The sequence below is a fragment of the Erinaceus europaeus genome, chromosome 9, assembly GCF_950295315.1.
Source record: "Erinaceus europaeus chromosome 9, mEriEur2.1, whole genome shotgun sequence".
In the NCBI taxonomy this organism is placed as follows: Eukaryota; Metazoa; Chordata; class Mammalia; order Eulipotyphla; family Erinaceidae; genus Erinaceus; species Erinaceus europaeus.
Window position 1 is genome coordinate 47,567,345 of NC_080170.1, and position 27,772 is coordinate 47,595,116.

Below are 27,772 nucleotides of genomic sequence, written 5' to 3' on the forward strand. Positions count from 1 at the left end.
TATCTCTGGAAATTCTCTGAACCAACTGGTATTGGTTCTTTTCCCCCCTTTATTGGGGGATTAATGATTTATATTCACCAGTAAATACAATAGTTTGTGCATGCATAACTTTTCTCAGTTTTCCACATAACAATACAACCTCCGTCATCCTTTTCCATGACCTGTACTCTCCCCAGAGTCTTTACTTTGGTGCAGTACAACATGGAATTGGTTCTTTTCTTCCCCCAAATTCTACGTAAATGATGTCATTTATTTGGAGGTGTTTAAAGGGAAGACTGGATTCAAAAAGCTGGAGGGGACCTGTGACTCATTGGACCCAATCCTTTTATTTTCCAAACAAGGGGAAAAAAAATTCAAAGGACTTAGATGAGTTTTTCTGCTCATACAATGAAGGCTAGCACCCCAACTGCAATTCTCAGTGCAGTCTATTTCTGAGAGGCACAAATGCCTTCGCCTTTACTGTTTGGCTTTGCAAATCATCTTTTCAAGAGAAGATGCTTTTTACCAATAGTGAAATACCTTGAGGTCAGGGCATTCTCTGTGTTACTTCTTCAGTTTACAGCTTGAACTATATGTATCTTAGAGCACCTTTGACTTAATTACTTGTATTTTCAAGTTGAGAATACTGGAAGAGGCCAAGGAGGTGGAAACAGGATTGCAACAAGGCGTCGAGTAAGACCTCGTGAAGACCATCGGAATGCTTACAGACAGACGTCCAACAACATACCTCTAGGGCTGAAGACCATGCTCAGTGGGCTCACTGTACAAAGTTGGAAATGTTGGGGGGCCGGGCGGTAGCGCACTGGGTTAAGCGCACATGGCGCCAAGCACAAAGTTGGGAATATGTGTTTGCTGAACGGTAGTGGCAGGTGCCCAAGTTCAGGAGACGTCCTGGAGGTGAGGAGCCTAACAAGGGCTTCTCCTGGGCCCGGAGGATACAACGACAGAAGTCCCGGGAGGACACAAGTCCGAGCCCCAACGCCCGCAGACGCAGGGGCTGAACGATGGGCCCAAGCAGGGGCAGCAGAAGCCGAGGGGCGACAGCCACCAGAAGGCTGCGGCAATGGTCACATCCGGGCGCTGCGGGAGGCTCCGTCGGACCTCAGTGGGCGCCGGGGCGGGGCTGCGTCGGCCCGCGGAGGGCGGCGGGGGCGGGGCCAGCTCGGGCCTCCAGGCTGAAGGCGGCGCCCCCTCCCCGGCGCCGGCCCCCGCGCCAAGTCCCGGCTCGCGCCCGCGCCCGCACCCTCCCCCCGCCAGTCCCCCGCCCGCTGCTCCTTCCCGCCCTCCCCAGCGCCGGCCCAGCCGGCCTCCCCTCGGTCTCATGAATATTGAGCGGCCCCTGTCGGATTTCCCGAGCTCCATTGCGGAAGGCCAGGCTCGCCATATTGTGCGGCGGCGCCGGCGGCCGCGGCGGCTGGATCCCGAACGTCGCTCCGGCCGCGGCCCGCGGAGCCCGAGAGGGGGCGGACGCCGGTGAGGGGGCGCGGGCGGGGTGCGCGGGCGGCGGCGGGGCTCGGGGGTGCGGCCGGGCCGGGGAGCGGGGAGCGTGTCCGCGGGGGCGTGAGGGCCGCCGAGACGCGGGGGCGGCGGCTCCTCATTGTTCGCGTGCTTCCTGGGACTCGGCGGGGGCGACGGTCGCGCCCCGGGGCGCCGGGGGCCAACTCCGGGGGCTCTGCCGGCGCCCCTTGGCGGGGAGGCCGGGCTGCGGCGCGGGAGGCGGCGCCGCCACACCGAGGGCGCGGAGGCGGGTCCCCTCGTCCTGTGACGGGGGTCCGGGTCGGTGTCTACACCTGGGCTGGGGGGTCGTGGGGGGGCAGCCCGGGCCGGACCCGGATTCCGAGCGAGCCGCAGCGGACGCCGCCTGTCGATCCTTTCCGGGGCGCCCGGACCCTGCCGGGACACCCGAAGCGGCTGTCGAAACCGCGAGGCCGGCCGGGAGGGGTCGGGCCGGGGCCGGGGTCTGTCTGATGGCGTCTTCAGCGCTGGAGCCCCCCACCCCCGACGTCGGGCCGCGCTCCCGCCGGTTGTCAGCATCCTCTTTCCCTTCTCGCTGCCCCAACCCAGCGATCGTGCGAGTCGCTCGCTCCAACTTTGAGGTCGTCCCGACAATCTGCCCGCAAAGGCCGACTAATTACGGGCTTTTCTCCCTGACGCCTGCGGATGGGATGGGGGCGAGCCCTGCCGCACGACTGTCAGAAGTTTTGGAGAATGTGCGCCTTGACTTGCTCACAGGGGTTGGGAATATCGGGCTTCCTCGAGGTGTGCTAGGAAAGATTTTTGTTGTTGTTGGTTTGTTTTGTTTTGTAGTGAAAGGATACATTTTTGAAACCTTAGGGATAGGCTTGATTTTAAGAAATTAAATTGAGACGTGACTAGAGTTCTGAGCTAAGAGTGGATGTGTAAAACGAAGGCATCGGTGATTTGCATTACATAAGGGACTGGGTAGTTCCAAGGTGATCGGATACTTAGAGTAATTGGTAGGTAATCTATTATACTTTTCCTCCACTCCCATTTTAGTTGTTGGATATCTGAATAACGTAGATTATTGTTAGAGCTTGGTTCGTAAAGCGAATATTGGATCTTTAATAATTGTAGTAATTTACACGGCAGCAATGAGACTCTGGGCTATTCCATTTTCCTCGTGAAATTTCTTTTACAATCAACAGGTATCATTTACGATATTGACTGTACACTTGACAGATTTTTTAAGTAAAAGAATGGGTGTCTTACTGTTTTTTTTTTTTTCAAGGGATAACGCAACAAACAGAGTCCCGCATTATTTCTAAGGATTTGAGTTATTTCAAATCTTTAGATACCCTTGTGGAATTCACACTGGAAGATAATTTTATTAAGTGTGAGAGTGAAATGGAGAATGTATAAAATAAAGCTGCCTGAGTAGACTAACCCATTTGAGTACTCGGAAAATATGCTAATGGTCCTCAAATGTGTTGTATAGTACGGTTTCAAATTAGAAACAGTAACCAGATAGACAATGCAGATGTTCAAAATACTGAGAATTTTGAGTTTCTCTTTGGCTAGAAATTCAGAGCAGGTCAGTCAACCTTTTTGCAATTTCATTAGTCTGTTACAGACCTTCCGTGTGTAGTGTCAGGTATTCGTGATTTGTGTTTATATTACGCAGTCTTTGGAGTAAAGGTGATATATGTCTAATGAATAATATATAACCAGATGTTTCAGTGACAGCTTCATTTCTTTACCTTAGCAGTGAAGCATAATTCCTTCCAGCAAGAGAAGTGAGTTAACATTAAAATGCACTTCATTGGAATTGTGGCAGCATTTCTAGTATAACTTAAATCGCCTCTTGATTTAAGAATTTCTGAAGACACTAAATGATGCATCGCAGTTTGCAGTTTTTAAAAAGGAAAAATGCTGTAAGAGTACGTGCATTTTGCATACAGAGATGGACTTGATTTTTTAAATTAATGCTTATTGCAAACATAATTTCACGATATTTAAAAATTTCTCTGAAATCTTTATAGTAGTTAGCTAATGTTTATCTACAGTTGAATAGCTCCCCACAAAAATTGGAATACAAAGGAACGATGATATTTACCCTACCCATTCCTAAAATAACCATAAGATCCAGGAAGACCTGTACCCTCTTAAGTCTTTCTCTTTTTCAGTCTAGTACATGAATTGAGTCCTCTGGTGCCTCTTGTAAAAAGTACAGTTTAGTGTGTGTGTTGATTTATTTATTTTTCTTACTAAAGTTCAGTGCTGTGGGGGCTTGGCTCGAACCTGGATTGCAGATGTGACTAAATAGCACACTCTCCAAGTGAGCTATTTCACTGGCCCCAATTTAGTTGGTTTTTACGTGCATATACTGCCTGGTTGTGGAGCACTTGGCGCTTGAGTGGGAATTGGCATTGATTAATATGCCTAAGGGTAGGCTGACGTGCTGAGCCTCTTAACTTCATGGATGCTAAGGTGGCCTTTTATGCAGTTTTAATATGTGTGAAGGAACCTTAGTGGACCTAACTTCAAATTTCTATGCACCCCTTCCTTCCCTTTTTTAACTTTTTTCTTTTTAACATTTTTATTTATTTTGGGTAGAGACAAACTTAAGGGGAAGCAGGGATAGAGAGAAGAGATGAGATATCTGCAGCACTGTTTTACCCTCTTGAAGCTTCCCACCTCCGTGTGTGGGCCAGGGACTTGAACCTGGGCCCTTGTGCACTGCAGTGCTTGTGCTCTGTAATGCTTGTGCTCAACCAGGTGTGCTGCAGCCTGGTCCCCTAACTTTAAAATTTCTTTTCCTGGCCGAGGAAATAGCATGATGGTTATTCAAAGAGACTCTCATACCTGAGGCTCCAAAGTCCCAGGTTCAGTCCCCTGCACCACCATAAGCCAGAGCTTATCGGTGCTCTGGTTAAAAAAAAAAAAAAAAAATTCTTTTCATTTCTCTTTTTTCTTGGTAGTTTGGGAGCTGAAGTGGACTAGTAGGCTCAGCAGCTCTATTACTTTCAGCATATTACTAGAACTTGTATTTGAAAAAGATTTGTTACTTGAATTTGCCTTTTCCCATTTCAATTCGAGGATGAATTGACTACATTTCTTGCTGCTTCGAGATAGCTACCATTTTGCCATAATATTAAAGGCCTGTTTAAGTGCATTAAGGAAAAGAAATCTTTGAAGTGAGGTTCAGATTAAATTATCTAAAGAAGGCAATTTACTAGGTAAATTAACGTACCCATATGAAAATTTTCAGAAACTTGCTCATTCATTTTCCTTTTTTTCTCAAGTTAAATAATTTATTTTGAAGAGAGACAAATTGAGAGGGGGCAGAGAGGGAGAGAATTTCACCACTCATGAAACTACCCCTCTCCCCCCCACAGGTGTGAACTGGGGGCTTGAACCCAGGTCTTTGTGCATTGTTATGTGTGCGTTCTACCTGGTGTTCCCCAGGCCCCTGTCATTTGTTTTTGAGAGGTGTGTTGGCTGTGACCTCTTCTACAAAGGGAATGTTTTTGTGTACAATAAAGTGAAGTTGTATTTTTATGTACTTTAGATTCTAAATTTAGTCAAGGTATAAAGAGCCGGAGAAATAGCTCACTGGATAAGGTGCCTGCACTGCCATGCACAATAACCCTGTTCCAGTTCCATATGGAGGTGCTATGGCATGGAAGAAAACTTTGAAATGCAATGCTAAAAGTGGCCTGGAACCTGGAGAGAGAAGAGGAAAAAAGAAAAGACATTTGAAAGTGTAGTAATAGGTGGAGGCGTAACTCAAAATGGAACAGAAGGCAGGACCATGGAAACAATTGGCAGATAGATAGTTTAGAAATAATAGTCAACTCATATCTGTGACCTTGGAAGAACCACTGCAGTTTTCAGTGGAGGGAATGGTGACACAACTCTGGTGGTTGGAACTGTGTGGAATTGTACCCGTTATTTTGTAATTTTGTAAATCACTAATTAGAAAAGAGAGAGAAAAAATGGCCTGGAGCAGTGAAATTGTACCACATGTAGGGAGACCAAGTCCAACCAGTAATAATAGTAACAATAAGGTCTGTGTATAAAATGAAAATCACATTTACTAAGAAGTTATGTTTGAACATCCCCTGGGAAGAGAGAACAACATACCAAAATAAGTTCAGCTCAGCTTTAGTGTTGGTTGGAACAGATTGCTGTTGCTTTTGTTGGACACTAGATGAAGTGGCTAGCTTCCAAATAAGTGTTTAGCATGGCATTGTGCTTCCCCTGGTAAGATGTGTGAGATGTGGGAATGGAGATCATTGAAAGCCAGCAGACGAGCCATCTCACGTTTTCTCGAGGGTATGTGCTGTAGTAAAAGGAGATGTGTGTGTGTGTGTGTGTGTGTGTGTGTGTGTGTGTGTGTGTGTGCTTGGAGTGGCCTGCACTGTTTAAATATTTCTCATTTTCTTGTTTTTTCCCCCCTCTTTTCAAGCTGGATAGTTTAAATCACAGAAGCTAAATTATTTTTATGTTGCAACTTACCAGGATTTTGAGTCATTCTTTATAAAATTTTGTCTGTCATAGTCATAATTGCAGACTAATTTTGTTTTTCCCTTCACTGAAACAACAAGCTATATCAGAGAAGAGCAGTTTCCATCACTGTGTTGTACTGGTACTGTCAGTAGAAAAAACAGACTGCAAGGCAGAAGAGATATTTTGACACCTCAAAAGTATTTAAGGAACATAGTACTTACTCAAGAGCTAACAGGTTCAGTGGATTTGGTTCTGGATCTTTGAGGTCAGTCAGTAGCAGTGAATGGCAAGTTCTGGGAGTACTTATGAAAAAAGCTGAAGACTGGAACTAGTTGGCTGCTGCCAGGAACTGTAATGAAATTCCTTAGCCCTCTCATATTTTCCAGTCTCCATTTATTTGTTATGTTGACAAAGCCCAGCAGCCTACTGACAAAAGAGCTGGTGGCATATAGTTTCACATACAGCAGAGTCTGCAATTGGAGCTGAGATAATGAATAAGTGACCTACACAGTGTAGGTTAAAATGCAGTAACAAACGGGGACTCGGTCCTTTCTTGGCCTGTTCAGAAAACATTATCTTCTGTGTGCCAGACTCTATACTAGAAATTAAGACTAGAAAAATAAATTGAACAAGGTCTCAGTTGGCGAGGAACTTAGCATCTAAGTGGGTACAGCAAATGAACTACTGCAGAGTGTGTTAAATGCAGTAACAGATGAGTGATGTGCTTTGAGAATTCAAAGGACAGAGCAATCGACTTACCTCTTCACTGCCTAACTAAAATTAAGGACTACTCTTGTTATTTTGCAACTTGATTAACTGCAGCTCTGCTTTTTCAAGCTGTTGTGTTCATCCCAATTCTAAAAAAGCTATTTCTCTGAGATGCTTCAACTTCGTCAAGTAACCCTAGTCATTATCAGTTGAGCATTTATTTCTCTGTGTTTTGTTCATTTAGATTATAAAGACTGTTGTTTCCTCTATACGTATATAGCCTAGTACTGTGCACATGGAAGATGTTTAAAAAATAACTTATTTTTGCTGGAGATGACAGGAATTAAATATTATTACCTTTACAGATGGTGTTTCCTCCTTCCAAGATCATTGGAAAATAAATTTAAGAGATCTGTTTTGATAAAATCTACTTCTTATTATTTTATACTCTCATGTTCCAAAGTCTGTTTTTAGAGGGAAAGAAAAGACAGAAGTCTCTCATGTTTTAATGTGGTGTTTTTGTTTTGTTTTGTTTTTGCCCCCGGTCCGGGCTTACTGCTGGGGTTTTGTGCCTGCACTATGAATCCACTGCACCTGGTGGCCATTTCTTCCCCTTCGTTGTTGTTGAATAGGACAGAGAGAAATTTAGAGAGGGGGAGAGATACACACCTGCAGTCTTGCTTTACTGCTTGTGAAGTGACCCCTTGCAGGTGAGGAGCCGGGACTCAAGCCAGGATCCTTGCGAGGGTCCTTGTGCTTTGTACTATGTGCGCTTAACCCAGTGTGCTGCCCTAATGTGTTATCTTTTATGTGCTATTTTATAATACCTATTACCTAAAATTTCTGTACTTCTAAATGCATTTAGAGATTGGAAATTTTAGGTGGGGGGGGAGGTAATGTAATGGTTATGCAAATAGGCTCTAATGCCTGAGGCTTGGAAGTCCCAGGTTCAGTCCCCCTCCCCTCCCACCATAAATTAAAGCCAGTCTCTGGTTAAAAATAAATAAGTAAAAGAACTTTTATCAGTTCTTTAGTTTTGATAACTATTATCTTTGCTCTTAAAAGGTTTTGGGCTTGTTTGTTTACACCAAAGCACTGCTTAGCTCTGGTTTATAGTGGGGCTGGGGATTGAACCTGGGACCTTTGGTACCTCAGGTCTGGAAGTCTTTGCATACCCATTATGCTATCTCCCCAGCCCTTGATCTTAAGAGTTTTAATTAGCATTAAAAATAAAAACATCATGCAGGTTTTTTACGCTTGTTTTTTTGTTGTCCAATCTTGTCTTCTTTTTATAAATATTCTTCTGCCTGTCTCTACCTCAAATACAGAGTTAAAATGGATTCTTCACTTTTAAAAAGGATTCCTCCAGGCCAATAAATTTCATTACACCTTCACTATTTATAGTATTTACTATATAGAGACTCATTCAGTCTGGGACTGCTGTCTTGGAATCCAGCCAGATGTTTTTTAAAAGGTTTATTATATTACAGAAGCAGTACTGTGTGTATATATAGCAAAAGAATTTCGGAATTGAAGACATGGTTTCTAGGTCTGGTTTCACTGCTAGCAAGGTTTTTAGCCTTTCTGTTTTCTTTTCTATAAAAAAAAAAAAAAAAAAAACTACCTTCACTGGGTTTACAGTTTATTTGTAAAGACATAATGTAGGTGAAAGGGATTTTGTAAACAGCAAAGCACATTGTAAATGCAAAGGCTGTGGAGAGAGAGATAGATGAGTTGATCTTTGGCATGAGTCCTGGATATAGTTCTGTGTTTACTTGCAAGTTATTATTATTATTATTATTATTATTTTAGTTTCTGTATTTAAAATTCTTAGGATGAAAAATGGGTGTGTTCAGAGGGCTGTAGATTTCCTGTAACTGCATGTTTCCCAAGTCTGGCTAATAGTGTAATATTTTCACCCCCTAAAATAACTGCCTTTTAAAGTTAACGTGTCTCAGTAATTTCTCTTCACTATGGTTAAACATCTTGTTGATGAAACAGTACTTCAAATTTATATAGCTGAGGAAGAAAGCTACTGTTTTGCAGATCTTTTAAATGATAAGGGTCTGAAGGAGTAGGTAAACAGATGCTATTAATAACTGAAATTTATTCGTTGTGATTTTGTTTTGTGTTATTTTATAATATTACCGAAAACTTACTTTTTAAAAAAATACATGTAGGCTAGTTTAGTTTTGATGCATTGTTATCTTTGATCTTAAAAGTTTTGACATATTTGTGAAAAGGGCACACCTTGTTGCAGTGGGTAAAGATGTTTATTTATTTATTTATTTATTTTCCTCCAGGGTTATTGCTGGGCTCGGTCCCTGCACCATGAATCCATCGCTCCTGGAGGCTATTTTTCCCCCTTTTGTTGCTCTTGTTGTTGTAGCCTCGATGTGGTTACTATTATTGCCATTGTTGTTGTTCGTTGTTGGATAGCACAGAGAGAAATGGAGAGAGAGAGAGGGGGAGAGAAAGACAGACACCTGCAGACCTGCTTCACCACCTGTGAAGCGACCCCCCCCCCCCTTGCAGGTGGGGAGCCGGGGGCTCGAACCGGGATGCTTACTCAGGTCCTTGCGTTTTGCGCCACATGCGCTTAACCCACTGCACCACCGCCGGACCCCCGCTTTTTTATTTTTGTGAAGTAATGCCTTCAGGGGAATGGTTTCTCATGTGACTGTAAAATAGTAGAAATATGTTATTAAAAACTCTCAGATCTTACTAGTTGATTATTGTTTAACATAGTAAAACTAAAATTTTCTATTCTAAATGTTATGATCTTTTTTTTTTTTTTTTTTAAACCAGACCACTGCTCAGCTCTGGTTTATGGTGGTGCAGGGGATTGAACCTGGGACTTTGGAGCCTCAGGCAAAAGAATGTCTTTGCATAACCATATGCTATCCACCCCTGCCCTTTTGTTTGTATTCTTAATCTGCCATTTTTTGTGTTAACTAGTGTAATTTATCAATGTAGTCTCCTGAAAATATTCCCCTGGAAGTCTGTAATTTTTTAAAATGTATTTTAATATTTATTTTCCCTTTTGTTGCTCTTGTTGAGAAGTCTGTAATTTTTGAAAAAATACTACTTGAGTTAATATGTAGGGATTATTAGTCTATATTTATCCAAGAACTCTGGGTAAATCTGTTGGAATAATTGGCATAAGAGAACTAAGACAATACTGCCATGTCAGTGAAGAAAAAGTTTTACAAAGTAAATAAGCTGTCATTAGTTTTTAGTGAATGATTTTAGTTTTAATTCCTACACTTGCTATGTTGGTTATTTCTTTCAAAAGTAGACTCCTTCTATGAATGGCAACAGTAGATTACTTATTACTGTCTTTCTGTCAAATACTTTTATTTGTCACTTTTAAAAATCTTTTTCTTTGGGGGCCAAGCAGTAGCACAGCAGTTTGAGCTCCCGGTTCCCTACCTGCAGGGGGGTCAAAGGCTTTGCCAGCAGTGAAGCAGGTCTGCAGGTGTCTATCTTTCTCTCCCCTTCTCTGTCTTCCCTTCCTCTCTCGATTTCTCTATCCTATCCAACAACGACAGCAAGGGCAACTAAAAGGGGGAAAAAGTATTTTTCTTTAGGGTCAGGGTGGTGGCACACTGAGTTGAACACACATGTTACCATGCGCAAGCCTCAGTCCTCACCTGAGAGGGAAGCTTCACAAAGTGGTGAAGCAGTGTTTACATTGTCTCTTGCTTTTTTGGAAAATTTAAGTAGAAAGGAAAAAATATCATCCATGCTTTCAATACTCAGTTTTAACTTTATTTTATGGCTAGACTTAAATGTATCTGTGTATTAACATCTAATGTAAAGCATTAACATTTAATGTAAAATACAGACATTTTCTATGCCATATCCAGAATAGAGACTTTTTTTTTGCCTCCAGGGTTATTACTGGGGCTCACTGCTCCTGGAGGCTATTTTTCCCCTTTTGTTGCCCTTGTTTTTTATTGTTGTTATTGCATCATTGTTAGATTGGACAGAGAGAAGTGGAGAGAGGAGGGGAAGACCGGGGAGAGAAGTATAGGCACCTGCAGACCTGCTTCACCACCTGTGAAGCGGCTCCATTGCAGGTGGGGAGCCAGGGGCTGGAACTGGGATCCTTATGCTGGCCCTTGCACTTCACTCACAACACATGTGCTTAACATGCTGCGCTACTGCCAACTCCCTGTAACTTTTTTTACAATTACATAGTATTTTGAGATGAAACATAGTGTACTTAACCATTTCTTTGTTACTGGCTCGTTCTTTTCATTTCTAAATAAATGCCACCTTTCACAAATTTATTTTAGCTTTTATTTTAAAAATATTCATTACATAGCAGTTTTAAATCTCAAATCTGAGAAAGTATCCATATTACTTAAGTCATGGTGTCCACATGTAAATAACCTTAATGCAAACTAGTATCCAGAAGACAGACTTAGTACTTTGCCTCTACTTTGTATTACCTCCTCTGGCATCTTTCAAGTTTTCTTTAAATTTAAAAATGACATGCTGAGACATAAGTGTATTTAATTTTTTTAAATTTTTTTTTTTTTACTTATTTATCAATGAGAGGGATAGGAGGAAAGAAAGAACCAAATATCATTCAGGTACATTTGTATTGCCGGGGATCGAACTCAGGACCTCATGCTTGAGAATCCAGTGCTTTATCTACTGTCCTACCTCCTTGGACCACCTACCATAAGTGCATTTTTTAATAATTAATCTTTTGCATCTATCCTGTTTATATTCTCTGAACTTCCTGGGTTTGTGATTTGGCAGTATTGTCAGTCATTATTCCAAATATTGCTTCTGTTTCTCCTCATATTTTCGATACCTTGTGTTGTACCTTCTGTAGTTACTCATAGTTCTTGGCTGTTCTGTTCTATTTTTATCTTAAACTTTGTTCTTTTTGAGGATTTTATTGATGTTTTTAATCTGTCTACATACTCTAGTTTAAAGACCTCTTAGCCATATGTAGTCTACTTAAAAGCCCATCAAAGGCATCCTTCATGCCTGTTAGAATATTATTGACCTCTAACACTTCTTTCTGGTTATTGGCCTTTCTATCTCTGCTTACATTGTCCATCTGTTCTTGCATGTTGTCTGCTGTTTTGTTGTGTTTATATGATGCTGGGGAACAAACATCCATGCCATCATGGGTATAACAATAATGGTGAGCTTCCTTCAATTATTTCATTTTATTTAGTTTTGTTTTACTTTATTTTATATTTTTAGGGAGAGACACCAAGACACTACCCTCCCATTGCAGAGCTCCACTCATTTTTTTTTTAATTTGTTTAAAAAAGACATTAGCAAAACTATAGGATAAGAGGGGTACTGCCGGGTTAGCTTCGAGGGCGGGAGACAGATGACCAGAGACTCATGGCTGAGCTGGGAAGCAGTATCTCATTTATTAATCAGATACATCACCTTTTATGCATCTCTTCACCGGAAGTAGCAAGGGAAAGGAAATGACTATGAGAGAGGGTGGAGCAAAAAAAGAACTCCAACAGAACATAGAAAGCTTTCATCTAACCAGTGGGGATTAAACCAATACCCTGCAGGCAGGGCGGGACCCAGGTAAAACAGTGATTATGTAAATAGACCACATGGTAAGTAATACAAGTGAACCTAATGTGATGATCAAAACAGAAGGTCTTATAAGCAGAATTTAGAAGCATACCAACAGGGTACAACGCCACACAATTCCCACCATCAGAACTCCGTATCCCATCCCCTCCCCTGATAGCTTTCCTATTTTTTATCCCTCTGGGAATATGGACCCAAAGTCATTGTGGGATGCAGAAGATGGAAGGTCAGGCTTCTGCAATTGCTTCCCCGTTGAACATGGGCATTGACAGGTTGATCCATACTCCCAGCCTGTCTCTGTCTTTCCCTAGTAGGGTGGGGCTCTGGGGAAGCGGAAGCTCCACTCATTTTGTTCTTTGGCGGTTTCACATGTGGCCAGAAATCTCGGGGCTTCATGCATAGGTATGTGGTCTTGCTTTGAATTATTCCCAAAGCCCTGCGTGCTATATCTGCTTTATTCTTTAAGAGTTCTTGGTTATTTTAATTTATTTTACTTATTTATTTTTTTTACCAAAGCACTGCTCAGCTCTGGCTTATGGTGGTGTGGAGATTGAACCTGGGACTTTGGAGCCTCAGGTTTCTTTGCATAACCATTATGCTGTCTACCCCCACCCTACTTTAAAATTTTAATTTGTTCATTCTGATATCCCTTCTATGTCTGGTTATGAAGATTGCTTTGTCTCTTCACTTTTTTTTTTGCATTTTGGTATGCATTGTAATTTTCATAAGTACATGGGCATTCTATATCATGCTACAGAAACTACTAGCACCAAAGTCAAATCAGAATGGATTAAAGATCTAGATATAAGACCAGAAACTAAAATTTATAGAAGAAAATGTTGGTGAAACTTTGTACAACCTTCACATCAAGGTTGTATTTGGAGACTCAATCACTTGGGCATGGGAAATGAAAATGAGTAAAAAACAAACAAAAACAGATTACATGAAGCTTCTATACATCAAAAGCAAACTACACAGGGATAACCTAGCAATTGAGTAAATCAGAGAAGATATTTGCACATCACCCATTAGACAAAGGACTGATATCAAACATCTATACAGAATTGGGTATACATAGATCTGCAGTAGAAGCAAAAATAACCCAATAAAAAAGTGGGTGGGCCAAAGAACTAAACAGTTTTCTAAAGAAGAGATACACATGGCCTACAGACATGAAGAAATGCTCTACTTCTCTTATCACTTCTTCTAGCGTTTGCCCTTCTTCCGTAGCCAGTCAACAGCGTCAGGTTGAGCCTGGTGTCTGCTTGTTGCTGGCTTTGAAAGTGACTGGGATCCATGTGGATTCAGTCGGCTAGGAAGGATCGTCAGTTTCCCCAATAAATGGGTACTCACGGGATGCACCACGAGAAGGTCGATCCAATGCATCCCCTCTTATCACTAGAGAAGTGCAAATTAAACTGCACTGAGATACCATCTCACACCTGAGAGAAAGAAAGGCTTACATCAACAAACCAGGAAAGGACAGGTGTTGGAGAGGTTGTGGAGAGAAAGGAACTCCTCTACTGCATTGCGGGTGGGAATACAAACTGGTAGATCCCCTTTGGAAGACTACCTGTTAAACAAAGATAGAAGTCCCTTATGATCCAGTAATAGCAATCTTGGGCTGTTTTTGTTGTTGTTGTTGTTTTGTTTTTTTAATGAGAGCACTGATCAGGTCTGGTTTATGGTGGTGGTTGAACCTAGGACTTTGGAGCCTCAGGCATGGCATGAGAGTTTCTTTGCATAACCATTATGCTATCTACCCCCACCCCCACTTAGGCATTTATCTAGTAGACACTCAAACAGTAATTAGAAGAGACTATAGGGGCTGGATGGTGGAGCACCCAGCTGAGCGCATGTTACAGTGTGCAAAGGAAGGACCTGGGTTCTTCCCCCTTCCCTCTTGATTTCTGGCTGTCTCTATTAAATAAAAAAAAGATAAGAAAATTATAAGAGTGAGAGAGAGAGAGATACACAACTATGTTCATGGTTGCATTATTCACAATAGCCAAAGATTGGGAGCAGCCTAAATGCCCATCTACAGATGACTGCTAAAGAACTTATGGGATATATAGTCCATGAAATATTACTTTACAGTAATAATAATAAAAAAAGATATGTGTCCTTTGGGACAAAATGGATGAAACTGGAGGTGATTATGTTTAGTGAAATAAGTAGAGATGAAAGACAACCACCTGGGGCTGGGGAGACAGCATAATGGTTATACAAAAGAACTTCATGCCTGAGACTTTTAAGGTCTCAGGTTCAATCCCCAGCACCACCATAAACCAGAGCTAAACCATGCTCTAGTCTCTCTGTTTCTTTTTCTGTGTCTCTCACTAAAATTAACAAGATATATTTAAAGAAAGAAAACTACCGTGTGTTTTCACTCATGTGCAGTCTAGAAATCTGATTTACATGAACTTGCCGCCCCCCCCCCAAAAAAAAAAAAACAGAAGCAAGTAAACTGTAAGACTTGGGAGAAGCATGGTAGTTATCTTTGGGAGGTTGGAGGGTGGGGAACCAGAACTTTGGTGGCGGGTGTGATGTGGAACTACACATTGTAATCTTATAATCTTGTAACAAACTGTTAATAACAAATTTAAAAGTATTTAAAAATAAAGCTTAAAAAAGAAAAAAAAGTGGGCTGGGTGGTGGCGCACCTGGTATTACAAAGCGCATGTATTACAATGCACAGGGACCCAGGTTCGAGCCCCTGGCCCCCACCTGCCAGGGGGAAAGCTTTACGGGTGGTGAAGCAGGGCTGCAGGTACCTCTCTCCCTCTCTATCATCTCCTTCCCTCTTGATTTCTGGCTGTCTACCCAATAAAGGTAATAAAATTTAAAAAAAGAAAAGAAACTATTAGGCCTTTAGTAAATGCTGCATGGTGTGATCTGTAGCCCCTTAAGTAGGTCTCAGTCTTTTAGTGATGCTTTGCTTCAGGCTAAGTTCACACTTGCTTGTAGTTTTGTGGGTTTTTTTCCTTTTCCCTTCAGGTGGGGCAGGATGGCTAGATTAGATAATGTTTATTTTTTTTTCTCTCTTTTTTACTTTCAGGATTCACAAATTCCTGAAAATCAGCCTTGAGATTCAGTTTTCTTTCTGATAATAAAAATTGTTTCTTTCTCTCCTTTTTATCCCTAGCAATGTCTCAGGCGGTGCAGACCAATGGAACGCAGCCATTAAGCAAAACATGGGAACTCAGTTTGTATGAATTACAACGAACACCTCAGGTGATGTAGACTAAGATAACTTAGGGGAAGTGTGAGACATGTAGATTGGGCTACATTTTTAGAAAATTTGAATGAGTTATTTATACACACACAGTCCCAATTTGTGTTTTGTTGGTAATTTGTTGATTCAACAAGTAATTTGAGTGTATACTTTATTCCTGGTTATCATATGGGGATTTGGTTGACAGTGGTCAATAAAATAGATGTGGCATTAGCCCTTAGGCATTTACGGACATTAAACAAGTAAGTATCCATAGAATTACATGTTGGAGAAGTTGTACAAATGTAAATAATAAAAGTCCTTAGTACTTACACAAATATGGTGGAGTGGAAGCTAAAAGACTCTTTTGGGGGGGTGGTGATGATGAGAAAGATTGAGAGAAGAGCAGATTTAAAGGTGATAAACATACTTATTTAAATTTTAAGATGTCTACATGAAAGATTTATAGAAATGCTAACTGGGGCCTGGACAACTGAATGCTAGGTAGGGGTTTGGGTTGCCAGCTCATTGGTTTAAGCAGTGAAAACTGATAAATCACTTAGAGGTTAGCAGAGGGTACATCTTACAGAGGAATTTAGAAATTATGTTATGAACAAGGAACTTCCAAAGAAGACTGAGGGGGAAGCGCCAAGAGAAAGGAAAAATGAGAGATGGGGAGAGGAGAATCAAAATCTTAGCAAGGAGGAGGATAAAATTAGTGGGTTCACTACTGAAAGTTTGAGCAAGATAAGGATTACAAAAGTGTGCATAAATTTGGCAATACTTACTTGGTGACCTTGATAAGAGTAACTTCATTTGACTAGATCTGTGTTGATGGGAGGGGGGGTTATGTAAAGAATGACGTAGGGAGTAATGTGTCATCTATAGGAAGAAGCATACATTCTCCTTATAACAAGAAAAAAATGAGAGAACTCTTCTGGAATGAAGTTTGAGGGAAGTTAATCTCTTGAGCCATTCAGATGTAGAAAGATCTGCAGGCAGATGAAAAGGCCTCCAGTAGTGTAGTGAAAGGAAAAACCAATTGATGAGCAGTATTGAAGACCCATTTGAGACTGATAAAGGATAAAGACCTAATCAAGCCAGTTTGGCTATATGGTCTCTTTGTCGTTAGCCTGTGTCCCCCCCGCCCCCCTCCCCCCCACAACACATGGAGAAGAATGTTAGGTTGAGTTTATCCTGGGTTTGAATTTTGCTAGATAAGTTTTTTAAAGAGAAAAGGGAGGAGGAAGAAAAAAAAGAGAGAGAGAAACGACTTGATTACTAGTTGAGTCATCATTATATTCTCTTGTTCTAGTCTCCTCAACTATGAAGTGGAGCTTTTAGTCCCAAATCAAAAGTTTGTATACACATTAAATTAAGTAAAATAAAATAGGAAAGTATTTTGTAGAGAGGTTGAAATATCCTAGATATTTGATAATATTGTAATTATTGTAAATTTACTTATGTTTTTACTTGAAGTCTATATGATTTGTGTGTCTCTTTGTGGAGTAACAATTTGACTCAATAGAGAAAAGTTATGGTGGAGAGCCAGAGCTAACAGGAATTTGTCTGTAACAGGAACCTCTAGAACCTCCATATGTCCATCTGTGTTGTCCTTTTTCAGTAACCACCTGCTGACATCTTAATTTAGTCTGTGGTCACAAATAATAATAGCTTCGGAGCTGAGAGCTTAATTCAGGACCTCTTGCTTTTAGGTCCAGTGTTCTAGCCACTGTACCACCTCCTGAGTTCATAATGGTGCACTAGAAGGGTTTTTTGTTTTTGTTTTTCTTTCTCCCACCAGGTTGTCTCTGGGGATCAGTGCCAGCACTAGGAATCCAGTATTCCCTGTGGCCATTGTCCCCCCCCCTCCCCCCTTCTTATAGTAATTAAAAATAAAAGATTGCCAGTGTAGCTTTGATCGGGGTTTAAACAAACGGGATGCTTATTACATCTCAGTTATTTAGGTATAGCAAAACAGGCAATGGGGCAGATAGGCTAATCATGATGGCCAGAGAGCCAATGAGTCTTTTAAGCTAAGTTTACCAGAGCTTGGCTAAGTGTTTTCAGGTCCCAGGAGAAGCAGCATGGTGGTCCTAGAAGGAGAGCACTCAGGAACAGCCAGCTGCAGCTGAGTTGGCTGGAACAGAGAGCACATTTCTGGAATACAGGGGCTTAAATTCCTACGCACCCACAGTCCCTTGTGGGTTTGCATAAATCCAGAGTATGCTTGTAGGCTGATGTCAACCATATGCTAATTAGGTAGGGTAGAAAAATTGAGAGGGTAGGGGAAGATAGGGAGAGAGACAGACACCAGCAGACCTGCCCCAAACTCTCATGTCCTTGAGCATGGTAACATGCTCAACCTTGTGCACCACTGCCTAGTTCCTAGAGTTCATTTTTTGTAAAAAGATTTATTTATTTATTGTGAAAGAAAGTATGGAGGGAGAAAAAAAAAAAAGACCAGACCACTGCTCAGCTATTATACCAAGCTTATTTAGCATTAATGGTTGTGGAAAGCCTTTACATAATGTGGTTATAATGCAACTGAAGAAATGTAGGGGATTGTAACTAGAACAAGATTAACTGTAGTTGCTTGATGGCATATGAGATATTTGTTTGAACTTGATTATACTTTTAAAAGAGATAGTATTTACTTTTTAAGTGGCTCTTTTAGGAGGCAATAACAGATGGCTTGGAAATTGTGGTTTCACCTCGAAGTCTACACAGTGAATTAATGTGTCCAATTTGTTTGGATATGTTGAAAAATACCATGACTACAAAGGAGTGTCTACATCGCTTCTGTGCGGACTGCATCATCACAGCCCTCAGAAGTGGGTATGTCAAATTGAGTTACACTAGGGATTTATTTAACTTTCACCAGGATAATGCTATTTGGATTTTAAGAAACATTCTCCATAAGTATTCACTGAACTGGAAATTTTTCTGAAGCCTAGATTTTAGTTATTGGATAATCTTTAAAAAGAAATTATTCACTCATGAATGAGAAAAGAGAACATCAGAGTGTGACTCTGGCAATCACAATGCCAGGGCTGAACTCAGGACCACATGCTTCCCAGTCCTATACTTTAGCTGTTTCACCAACCCTGGGATGCGAGGATCTTTAACATGGTTGATTTAAAAAAAAAAAAAAAAAAAAAGATTATTTATTCCCTTTTGTTGCCTTTGTTGTTTTATTGTTGTAGTTATTGTTGATGTCATCAATGTCATCATTGTTGTTGGATAGGACAGAGAGATGGAGAGAAGAGGGGAAGACAGAGAGGGCAAGAGTAAGATAGACACCTGCAGACCTGCTTCATTGCTTGTGAATCGACTCCCCTGCAGGTGGGAAGCTGGGGGCTTGAACCTGGATCCTTAAACCGGTCCTTGCGCTTTGCTGCCACCTGCGCTTAACCTGCTGCGCTACCACCCGACTCCCAAGATTGTTGATTTTATACAATTTCGGAAGCTATATAGAATGACTATTTTGAGGAACTTCCAAAGCATGAAATATATTCCCTCCCATTTATTAAATATGTAAAATGGTAATTTTTAAGTAGATGAGTCAATTTTAAGTTATGTTTTTTAATTTGTAAAAAAATTATTTTAATGGGGGGGGAGAGGAAGAGGGAGGGAGAGGGAGAGGGAGGGAGAGAGAGAGAGGCAGACAGAGCCAGGCGTAGACATACGGTGAGACCAGAGCACTGCTCAGCTTTGGCTTATCATGGTACTGGGGTTGGAGACTGAGACTAGTTGTTCGAATACCATTATGCTGTCTTTCCAGCCCCTAAGTTATTTATTTATTTTAATGAGACACCAGAGTACTACTCAGCTTTGGCTTATTGTGGTGCTGGGGATTGAACCTGGGGCCTTAGAGCCTCAGGCATGAAAGTTGTTTTGTGTAACCATTATGCTGTTTCCCCAGTCCTAAGGTTTATGAATGCTATTTTAATAAAATAATTAATAATATAAATATTATATATTTATATATATTTGTGCATTATTTTTTTCTTATCTGGCATGGATATCATAGAGAAAACTTACACTAAGAATACGTTTTATTTATTTTTATAAATTTGTTTATTTTTGGATAGAGACAGAAATTGAGAGGGAAAAGGGAAGATAAGAGAGACAGATACCTGTAGCACCACTTAACCAGGTGTGCTACCACCTGGTCCCTAAATTTTTACTTCTAAGGTGATCATATAAATAAAGTACAAACGTTTGGGAAGTACAAACGTTTTTTTAAAAAAGTTTTTTTCTTTTTTATTATCTTTATTGACTAGAGGCTGCTATACATTGAGAAGGAGAGAGAGAGGAGAGAAACAGACACCTGCAGATTTGCTTTACCGCTTGCAAAGCTTCCTTCTTGTAGGTGGGGCTTGGGGGCTTTATCCCAGGTCCTTGTGTATTATAACGTGCACTCAACCAGGTGCACTCCCACCCAGCCCCTTAAAACTTCAAGCTTCTAAGACTTCAGAAATCTTGCTGACCCACTATTGAGAGTTTCAAGAAAATTCAGGTTAATCAATAATAAATTTGAGACTTGGTATTGGAATTTTTATTTTTAGCCCAAAGACATTAGCATCGCTTCCATTTTCTCCATTTTCCATTTCTTCCATTTTTCTCCCTTCTTTACCTTCTAGCAATAAAGAATGTCCTACCTGTCGGAAAAAGCTGGTTTCCAAAAGATCACTGAGACCAGATCCAAACTTTGATGCACTCATCAGCAAAATCTATCCAAGTCGTGATGAGTATGAAGCTCATCAAGAACGAGTACTAGCCAGGATCAACAAGCACAACAACCAGCAAGCACTCAGCCATAGCATTGAGGAGGGGCTGAAGATACAGGCCATGAACAGGTATGCAGGACAAAGGCTAGAGTGGGTTGACTATCGTTCTGCATGCTTAACTAAAGATTGAGTTCACTTAACTATAAAACTATAAAAGTACATATTGGTCAGTAATTTCTGTAGTTTGTCTGTTGTTCAGTAAAGGACATTATAAATGAATATATATATATATTTTTTAATTTTCCCTTTTGTTGCCCTTGTTTTTTTTTTGTTCTTGTAGTTATAGTTGTTATTGATAGTGTCGTTGTTGGATAGGATAGAAATGGAGAGAGGAAGGGAAGACAGAGGGGAAGAGAAAGATAGACACCTGCAGACCTGTGAAGCGACTCCCCTGCAGGTGGGGAGCCAGGGGCTTGAACTGGGATCCTTATGCTGGACCTTGTGCTTTGCACCACGTGCACTCAACCCCCTGTGCTAACGCCCTACTACCAACATGTCTTTATTAAACGTTCACTGTAAGCTTCTCTAGACCTTTTGGGGATGTGTGAGGAAATAAATGCTGTTACCAAACTTGGAGCCAACTCAGCTATCAAGATTTTTTATTTTACAATTCTAAAGTTGAGTAAATATATTGCAAAACTGATGCAGTGAAAAAACCTAAAATGTTTCATAAGATTTTCCCCCTATCTTAACTAGATTACAGCGAGGCAAGAAGCAACAGATTGAAAATGGTAGTGGTGCAGAAGATAATGGTGACAGTTCGCACTGCAGTAATGCATCCACACACAGCAATCAGGAAGCAGGACCTAGTAACAAACGAACCAAAACATCTGATGATTCTGGGCTTGAGCTTGATAATAATAATGCAACAGTGGCGATAGATCCAGTAATGGATGGTGCTAGTGAAATTGAATTAGTATTCAGGCCTCATCCCACACTTATGGAAAAAGATGACAGTGCACAGACAAGGTAAGTATATTATGGGTTACTTCCCAGTTGTCTGAATTTATGATGTTTTGTTTGGAGCCAAAAGGTTTTGCATGAAAAAATCTCACTGATTGCTAGAATTCACTTGGATATTCTTGCTACATAGGCTGTTTTTTTTGTTTGTTTTGCCCAGACTTGTTTACACTATTAGAGCCTATTCCCCTTAATTTAAGTTTTCCTTTCTGGGACTGCAGTTATTTAGAACTTATTCTCTTCTTTAAAGAAATATTAAGTTATGTTTTTTCACATGTTCATATCTGAAAGGAATTACCCTCCTAGGTAGTGAAGGGGGGACATGGTCAATTAAATTTCTTGACCATAGTTCTAGAGTATCAGTAACTAAAAATACATGTGGATCAGGACCTCTACTGTACACCTGAATCTCTAGTATACTGCCTGCTGTTAAATGCAGGTAAACATGAGATATTTGTTGAGTAATTGAATGGTATATTTTTTTTTCCATAAAGTGAAGATTAGCCCTTATAAGCTCTTCTTTTTTAACCAGAAAATTGTTGACTTGTTAGTAAGAAATTGGTTCATATTTAATCTATTCCCATTTCTATAAATAAAAGAAATCTGATCATTGGGGTTGAGGAGTGTGTTCTCTTTCCCACTTTAGAACTGTGTGTATTTCTTCTCGATTTTTGTGATTTTAATATGAATGGTACAGTAGGTAGATGTTTTAGGGCCTGGTTTCAGTAGTGCGTACTTGTAGACCTCAGCAAAACATATTAAACAATCAGAATAAATTTTTTTCTTTTTTTTTTTTTTAGTACTTTTTTAAAATTTTTATTGGAGAATTAATGTTTTACATTCAACAGTTAAGTACAGTAGTTTGTACATGCATAACATTCCCCAGATTCCCATACAACAATACAGCCCCCACTAGGTCCTCTGAATCCTTCTTGGACCTGTATCCTCCCCACCCACCCACCCCAGAGTCTTTTACTTTGGTGCGATATGCCAATTACATTTCAGGTTTTACTTATGTTTTCTTTTCTGATCTTGTTTTTCAACTTCGGCCTGAGAGTGAGATCATCCCATAGTCATCCTTCTGTTTCTGACTTATTTCACTCAACATGATTTTTTGAAGGTCCATCCAAGATCGGCTGAAAACGGTGGAGTCACCATTTTTAACAGCTGAGTAGTATTCCATTGTATATATATACCACAACTTGCTCAGCCACTCATCTGTTGTTGGACACCTGGGTTGCTTCCAGGTTTTGGCTATTACAAATTGTGCTGCCAAGAACATATGTGTACACAGATCTTTTTGGATGGATGTGTTGAGTTCCTTAGGATATATCCCCAGGAGAGGAATTGCAGGGTCATAGGATAGGTCCATTTCTAGCCTTCTGAGAGTTCTCCAGACTGTTCTCCACAGAGGTTGGACCAATTGACATTCCCACCAGCAGTGCAGGAGGGTTCCTTTGACCCCACACCCTCTCCAGCATTTGCTGCTGTTACCTTTTCTGATGTCTGACATTCTCACAGGAGTGAAGTGGTATCTCCTTGTTGTCTTTATTTGCATTTCTCTGACAATCAGAGACTTGGAGCATTTTTTCATGTGTTTCTCAGCCTTTTGGATCTCTTCTATGGTGAATATTCTGTCCAAGTCCTCCCCCCATTTTTGGATGGGGTTATTTGTTGTCTTGTTGTTGAGTTTGGCAAGCTCTTTATATATGTTGGTTATTAAACTCTTATCTGATGTATGGCATGTAAAGATCTTCTCCCATTCTGTGAGGGGTCTCTTGGTTTGGGTAGTGGTTTCTTTTGCTGTGAAGAAGCTTTTTAATTTGATGTAGTCCCATAGGTTTATACTTGCCTAGTCTTCTTTGTAATTGGATTCGTTTCATTGAAAATGTCTTTAAAATGTATGCGGAAAAGAGTTCTGCCAATATTTTCTTCTAAGTATCTGATAGTTTGTGGTCTAACATCCAAATCCTTGATCCACTTGGAATTTACTTTTGTATTTGGTGAAATACAGTGGTTCAGTTTCATTCTTCTGCATGTTTCAACCCATTGTTTACAACACCATTTGTTGAAGAGACTCTGCTTTCCCCATTTAATAGTCTGAGCCCCTTTGTCAAAGATTAGATGTCCATAGGTGTGGGGGCTATAAATTTCTGATAATTGGCAACAGTTGAGACATTTACGTTTAGCATATTTTTAAAGGTTCATTAATGTTACAACTTAAATACATTTTTGTCATTACTCTAGAAATTATTACTTTTTCTCCCAGGTACATAAAAACTTCAGGCAATGCCACTGTTGATCACTTATCCAAGTATCTGGCTGTGCGGTTAGCATTAGAAGAACTTAGAAGCAAAGGAGAATCAAACCAGATGAACCTTGATACAGCCAGTGAGAAGCAATATACCATTTACATTGCAACAGCAAGTGGCCAGTTCACTGTGAGTATTCAAGTCTTGGACTATTGATAATCATTAATCTTAGAGTGACACACTTGAGGAGGGCAAGGGTCCTTTGGGATCCTAACAGGATGTTGCAGGACCCTAGAGAAAGAGGAGTTGCAATGAACAGCTAGATCTCTGATATCTGTTGTTTGTTCTTTCATGGAAAGAATAATGTTAGTGACAGGAAGTTTATCTATCCTAAGATTTTTCCTAAGAATGTAGACTTTTATGTTCCATCTGTCTATTGTTGTCCTTTAGACAATTTTCATAATTTTTTCTTTTTTTCTTTTTTTTAGGTATTAAATGGATCATTTTCTTTGGAATTGGTCAGTGAGAAATACTGGAAAGTGAACAAACCCATGGAACTTTATTATGCACCAACAAAGGAACACAAATGAAAGCTTTTACTAAAACCAGTTCTGAGAATGAACTTTTTTATACCCTATTTCTTTAATATTAAAGATGTACTGTTATTACTTTTACAGACAGAATCTTGGCTATGTTGTTCAGTTTTCTTTCTGAGCCAGACTTGTTTACACTATTAGAACCTTTCCCCCTTAATTTAAGTTTTCCTTTCTGGGACTGCAGTTATTGAAACTTCCTCTTTTTTTAAAAAATATTAAGTTGTGTTTTTTTCACAAAATGTGGTTCCAGTTGGAGCACCCTTTTGACCCAGGAAATTTTCATAGATCTATATTCTGAAGTTAAGATTCAGTTGGCCTTCCTTTTCCCTCTTCTAAGAACTTTTTTTTAGGCCTACAGAATATTAATATGTATTTTGACTTTTTTTTTCCTGGAGTCTTGTATATTTATAGTTTTCTATATAAGCTGTAGTATCTTCATGAAGACCAAGGCTGAAATTTACTGTGCTTAAAAAACAATTCTCATAGGATTATTATTTTCATGGTATTTTCTTCCATAATATCTCATTTTTAAGAAAAGTTCTTTATGAACTTAGTGTCCATTGTCATGCAATGTTACTTTTTCCCTTTTTTTTTTTTTTTGCCTCTAATTTTGGAATGTCTGACCCTGGGGAAGAAAACAAATTCTTAAGTTCTCTGAGAACTTGGTCTATTAACAAATTCCACTGAGAAAAAGGTAAAAAAAAAAATGGTCTTACATAGTTTTAAGTGTATATTTAAAGAAGTCTTTTTTTTTTTTTTTTTTTTTTTTGGTATCCTGTTGCTCTAGTTTTTCTTTTTTTGTTAAAATATCAGAGATGGAGATATTTTGCACTTTAGCCTTGATGAAAAGTACAAGATATGTTCAGAACTTCTCTCATTCTATTTTCGTTGGTAGCAAGTTTCCAGAATAATGCAGCAGATAGACTTAACATGGGGAGAGGGGGCTGCTTCTGTTTGAAGTGTGTTTAGCATTTTGGGTGGCCATAGCAGTTTATAAATTTGGTGCTCTGCTAATTACATTCTACAGAAGCAATTTAATGAAGTCTTGAGCCCTGCCTTGATATGTAGTGAAAGATAATTCTGTAGAAGATCAGTCTGTTAAGTCATTCTGTGCTTCTTAATTTAATATTAAGGACAGTGTTGGGTATTTGGACACCCAGAAGGCTTTGTGGTGACAGGTCAGAAATAAGATTGGCTTGCATGTTATTTCTCATCCCTGTCCTGATTCAAGTATGTTTCCAAGTTGATATTAATCACAGTATTTACTAAGATATGTTTGTATCAAGAAATTAAGGGGTTTGCTTGGAGGAAGTAGTCCTCTATTACCATTGCAACTAAAGCCTGTCCAGGTATTGTGAATATTTATCTGTCATTGTTGACAGAATGGGGCCAGCTTGATGTTTCAAATCTTCAGCCCAGTATGAAAACTTAAAGGCTTATTCACTTTTTTACCATTTTACTGAAAATATTTAAAATATTTCTACAGGGTTTTTTTGTTGTTGTTTTGGGGTAACCTGTGCCATGAAATTTGAAAGCCACCCAAAAAAAAAAAAAACCACAAGGGAAATTTTGTATCCGATTCTTTTTTCTGGTGTAATGTTAAGTTGTATAGATTACTAATGCATGTACACTGAATATAATCCTGGTTTTGTGGTATAACTGCTTCTTAGATTTTATTGGTGACATTAGATTAGTGGTTGTATTAAATAACTAAATTCTCATTGTGATTACTGATTGAAATTTTGTCCTTACGCAAAAAAATTATTTGTGAACATAAGCTTTGTGCTTAGAGACATGTATGTGTTTTCATCTTGTCAGTATGGGAGGATATAAAACTCTTTGCATCAATACAGAATTCATGATGTGTATCCCTTCATAAACTGTTAATATTTTGATAGAGCTCTGAGTGGGGGGTGTGTGTGTGTGTGTGTGTGTGTGTGTGTGTGTGTGTGTAGAACAAACTAGACATTAGCTAAATTGACCTAAAAAGAAAAAACTCTTAATTACTAAAATCAGGCATCACTACTATCTTTCTGAAGATAAAAATTATTGTAAGACTGGGGAGATAGCATAATGGTTCTGCAAAGGGCTTTGATGCCTGAGGCTCCAAGCTCCTAGGTTCAATCCCCAGTGCTACCATAATCCAGATGTTTCTCTCAGTGTCTTTCTATATCTCTCATTAAAAAAATAAAGTAAGAAATATATAAAGGGAATATAAGTAATTGTATGGGGGCCAGTCAGTGGCACACTTGGTTAAGTGCACACAGTACAGTGCACAGGGACCCAGGTTCAAGCCCCTGATCCCTATCTACAGGGGGAAGCTTCATGAGTGATGAAGCAGTGCCGGAGGTGTCTCTTGTTTTTCTCCCTATCTTGCCCCCTCCCTTCTCATTTTCTCGGTCTATCCAGGAGTAAATAATGTAAAAAAGTAATTGTATGTCAGCAAGTTAGATAACCCAGCTCAAATGGGCAAACTCCTCAAGAACAAACCAAAACAATAGGATTAAGTGAGTAATAAATTTACCAGAAAGAAAAATGCCCGACCACATCAATAAATTATATAGTACTAGTTACAGGAGTAGTAAAACCAGTTCAAAAAAAAAAAAAAAAGCAACAATAACGGGTAACTACAGCAACAGCAACAAAGTGGGAAAAAAATGGCCTCCAGCAACAGTGGATTCATAGTGCAAGCACAAAGCCTCAGCAGTAACCCTGGAGAGAGAGAGAGAAAAAAAAAGCAGGCTCCAGTTCACTGGTACCAGACCAGATAAAGTAATTAATACAGATCATTCTCTTATGAACACAAATGCAAACGGAAAATAAACTAGTATGGCAAATCCAACAGCTTTATAAAAACAGTATAGGGCTTCTTTCAATAAGATGGAGTATATTTTCCCAGAATAGATAAAAACAGAAAATAAAGTAGTCAAAAGTTTAGGGCAGAAATGACTAGTGACAACTAGTAGGTAAGGGGTTTTTTGGGGGGATGACATAGTTAAATTTGTGATTGTACAATTAGTGGTGATGATTATAGATCAGAATATTCTAAAATCCTCTTATTTAAACAATGAGGTATTAAGTGCTACATTTTATAGTAATTGTGTTACATCCCAACAAAAGTTATTTCTCTGGGGTCAGGGAGGTAGTTCAGTAGTAGGATAGATGCCTCAAATATTGAACCCTTGGGCTCAATCCCTGGCACTACAAAGCAATGACAGAGCAGTGCTTTGGTCTCACACAGAAGATTAATTACTGTTACAGAGACAAATGGATCTTCTGTAACAGTTTTCTGTGCCATTCAAAGTACCTAAATCAAAATGTTTTAAAAATATGGTTATAGGGGCCAGGTGGTGGCCCACCTGGTTGAGTGCATGTTATAATGTTCAAGGACCCAGGTTCAAGCTCCCGGTCTCCACCTGCAGGGGGAAAGCTTTGCAAGTGGTGAAGCAGTGCTGCAGGTATCTCTGTCTCTCTCCTCTATCACCCCTCCCCTCTTGATTCTGGCTGTCTACAATAAATAAAGATAATAAAACAATTTAAAAAGAGTTTATCCTGAACTCGTGACTTATTTAAATAAGTATATGGTTACTCATTTCCTTCCTGTTAGTTACCCTTAGTTGCTGTACTTTTGGAAATCTAGAACTAGAAACCACAATTTTACTCCTACAATTTTACTTAAGAATTGCTTTATTGGGG

At 39.9% G+C, this 27,772-nt stretch overlaps 1 protein-coding gene across 3 annotated transcripts; it reads left to right on the forward strand.

The window, feature by feature from the left end:
* Positions 1-1,324: 1,324 nt before the first annotated feature.
* On the forward strand, positions 1,325-25,924 carry RNF2 (ring finger protein 2). 3 transcript variants are annotated; one of them, XM_060197829.1, is made up of 7 exons: positions 1,325-1,473; positions 15,407-15,495; positions 18,153-18,313; positions 20,122-20,337; positions 20,965-21,237; positions 23,498-23,669; positions 23,969-25,924. In XM_060197829.1, the coding sequence occupies exons 2-7, from the start codon at positions 15,409-15,411 to the stop codon at positions 24,068-24,070; spliced, it is 1,011 nt and encodes a 336-aa protein (XP_060053812.1). In that variant the 5' UTR covers positions 1,325-1,473; positions 15,407-15,408; the 3' UTR covers positions 24,071-25,924. The 3 variants fall into 3 exon arrangements, with proteins under 3 accessions (XP_060053812.1, XP_060053813.1, XP_060053814.1); XM_060197830.1 differs by lacking the exon at positions 1,325-1,473 and adding an exon at positions 1,609-1,776; XM_060197831.1 differs by lacking the exon at positions 1,325-1,473 and adding an exon at positions 1,805-2,477.
* Positions 25,925-27,772: the final 1,848 nt, after the last annotated feature.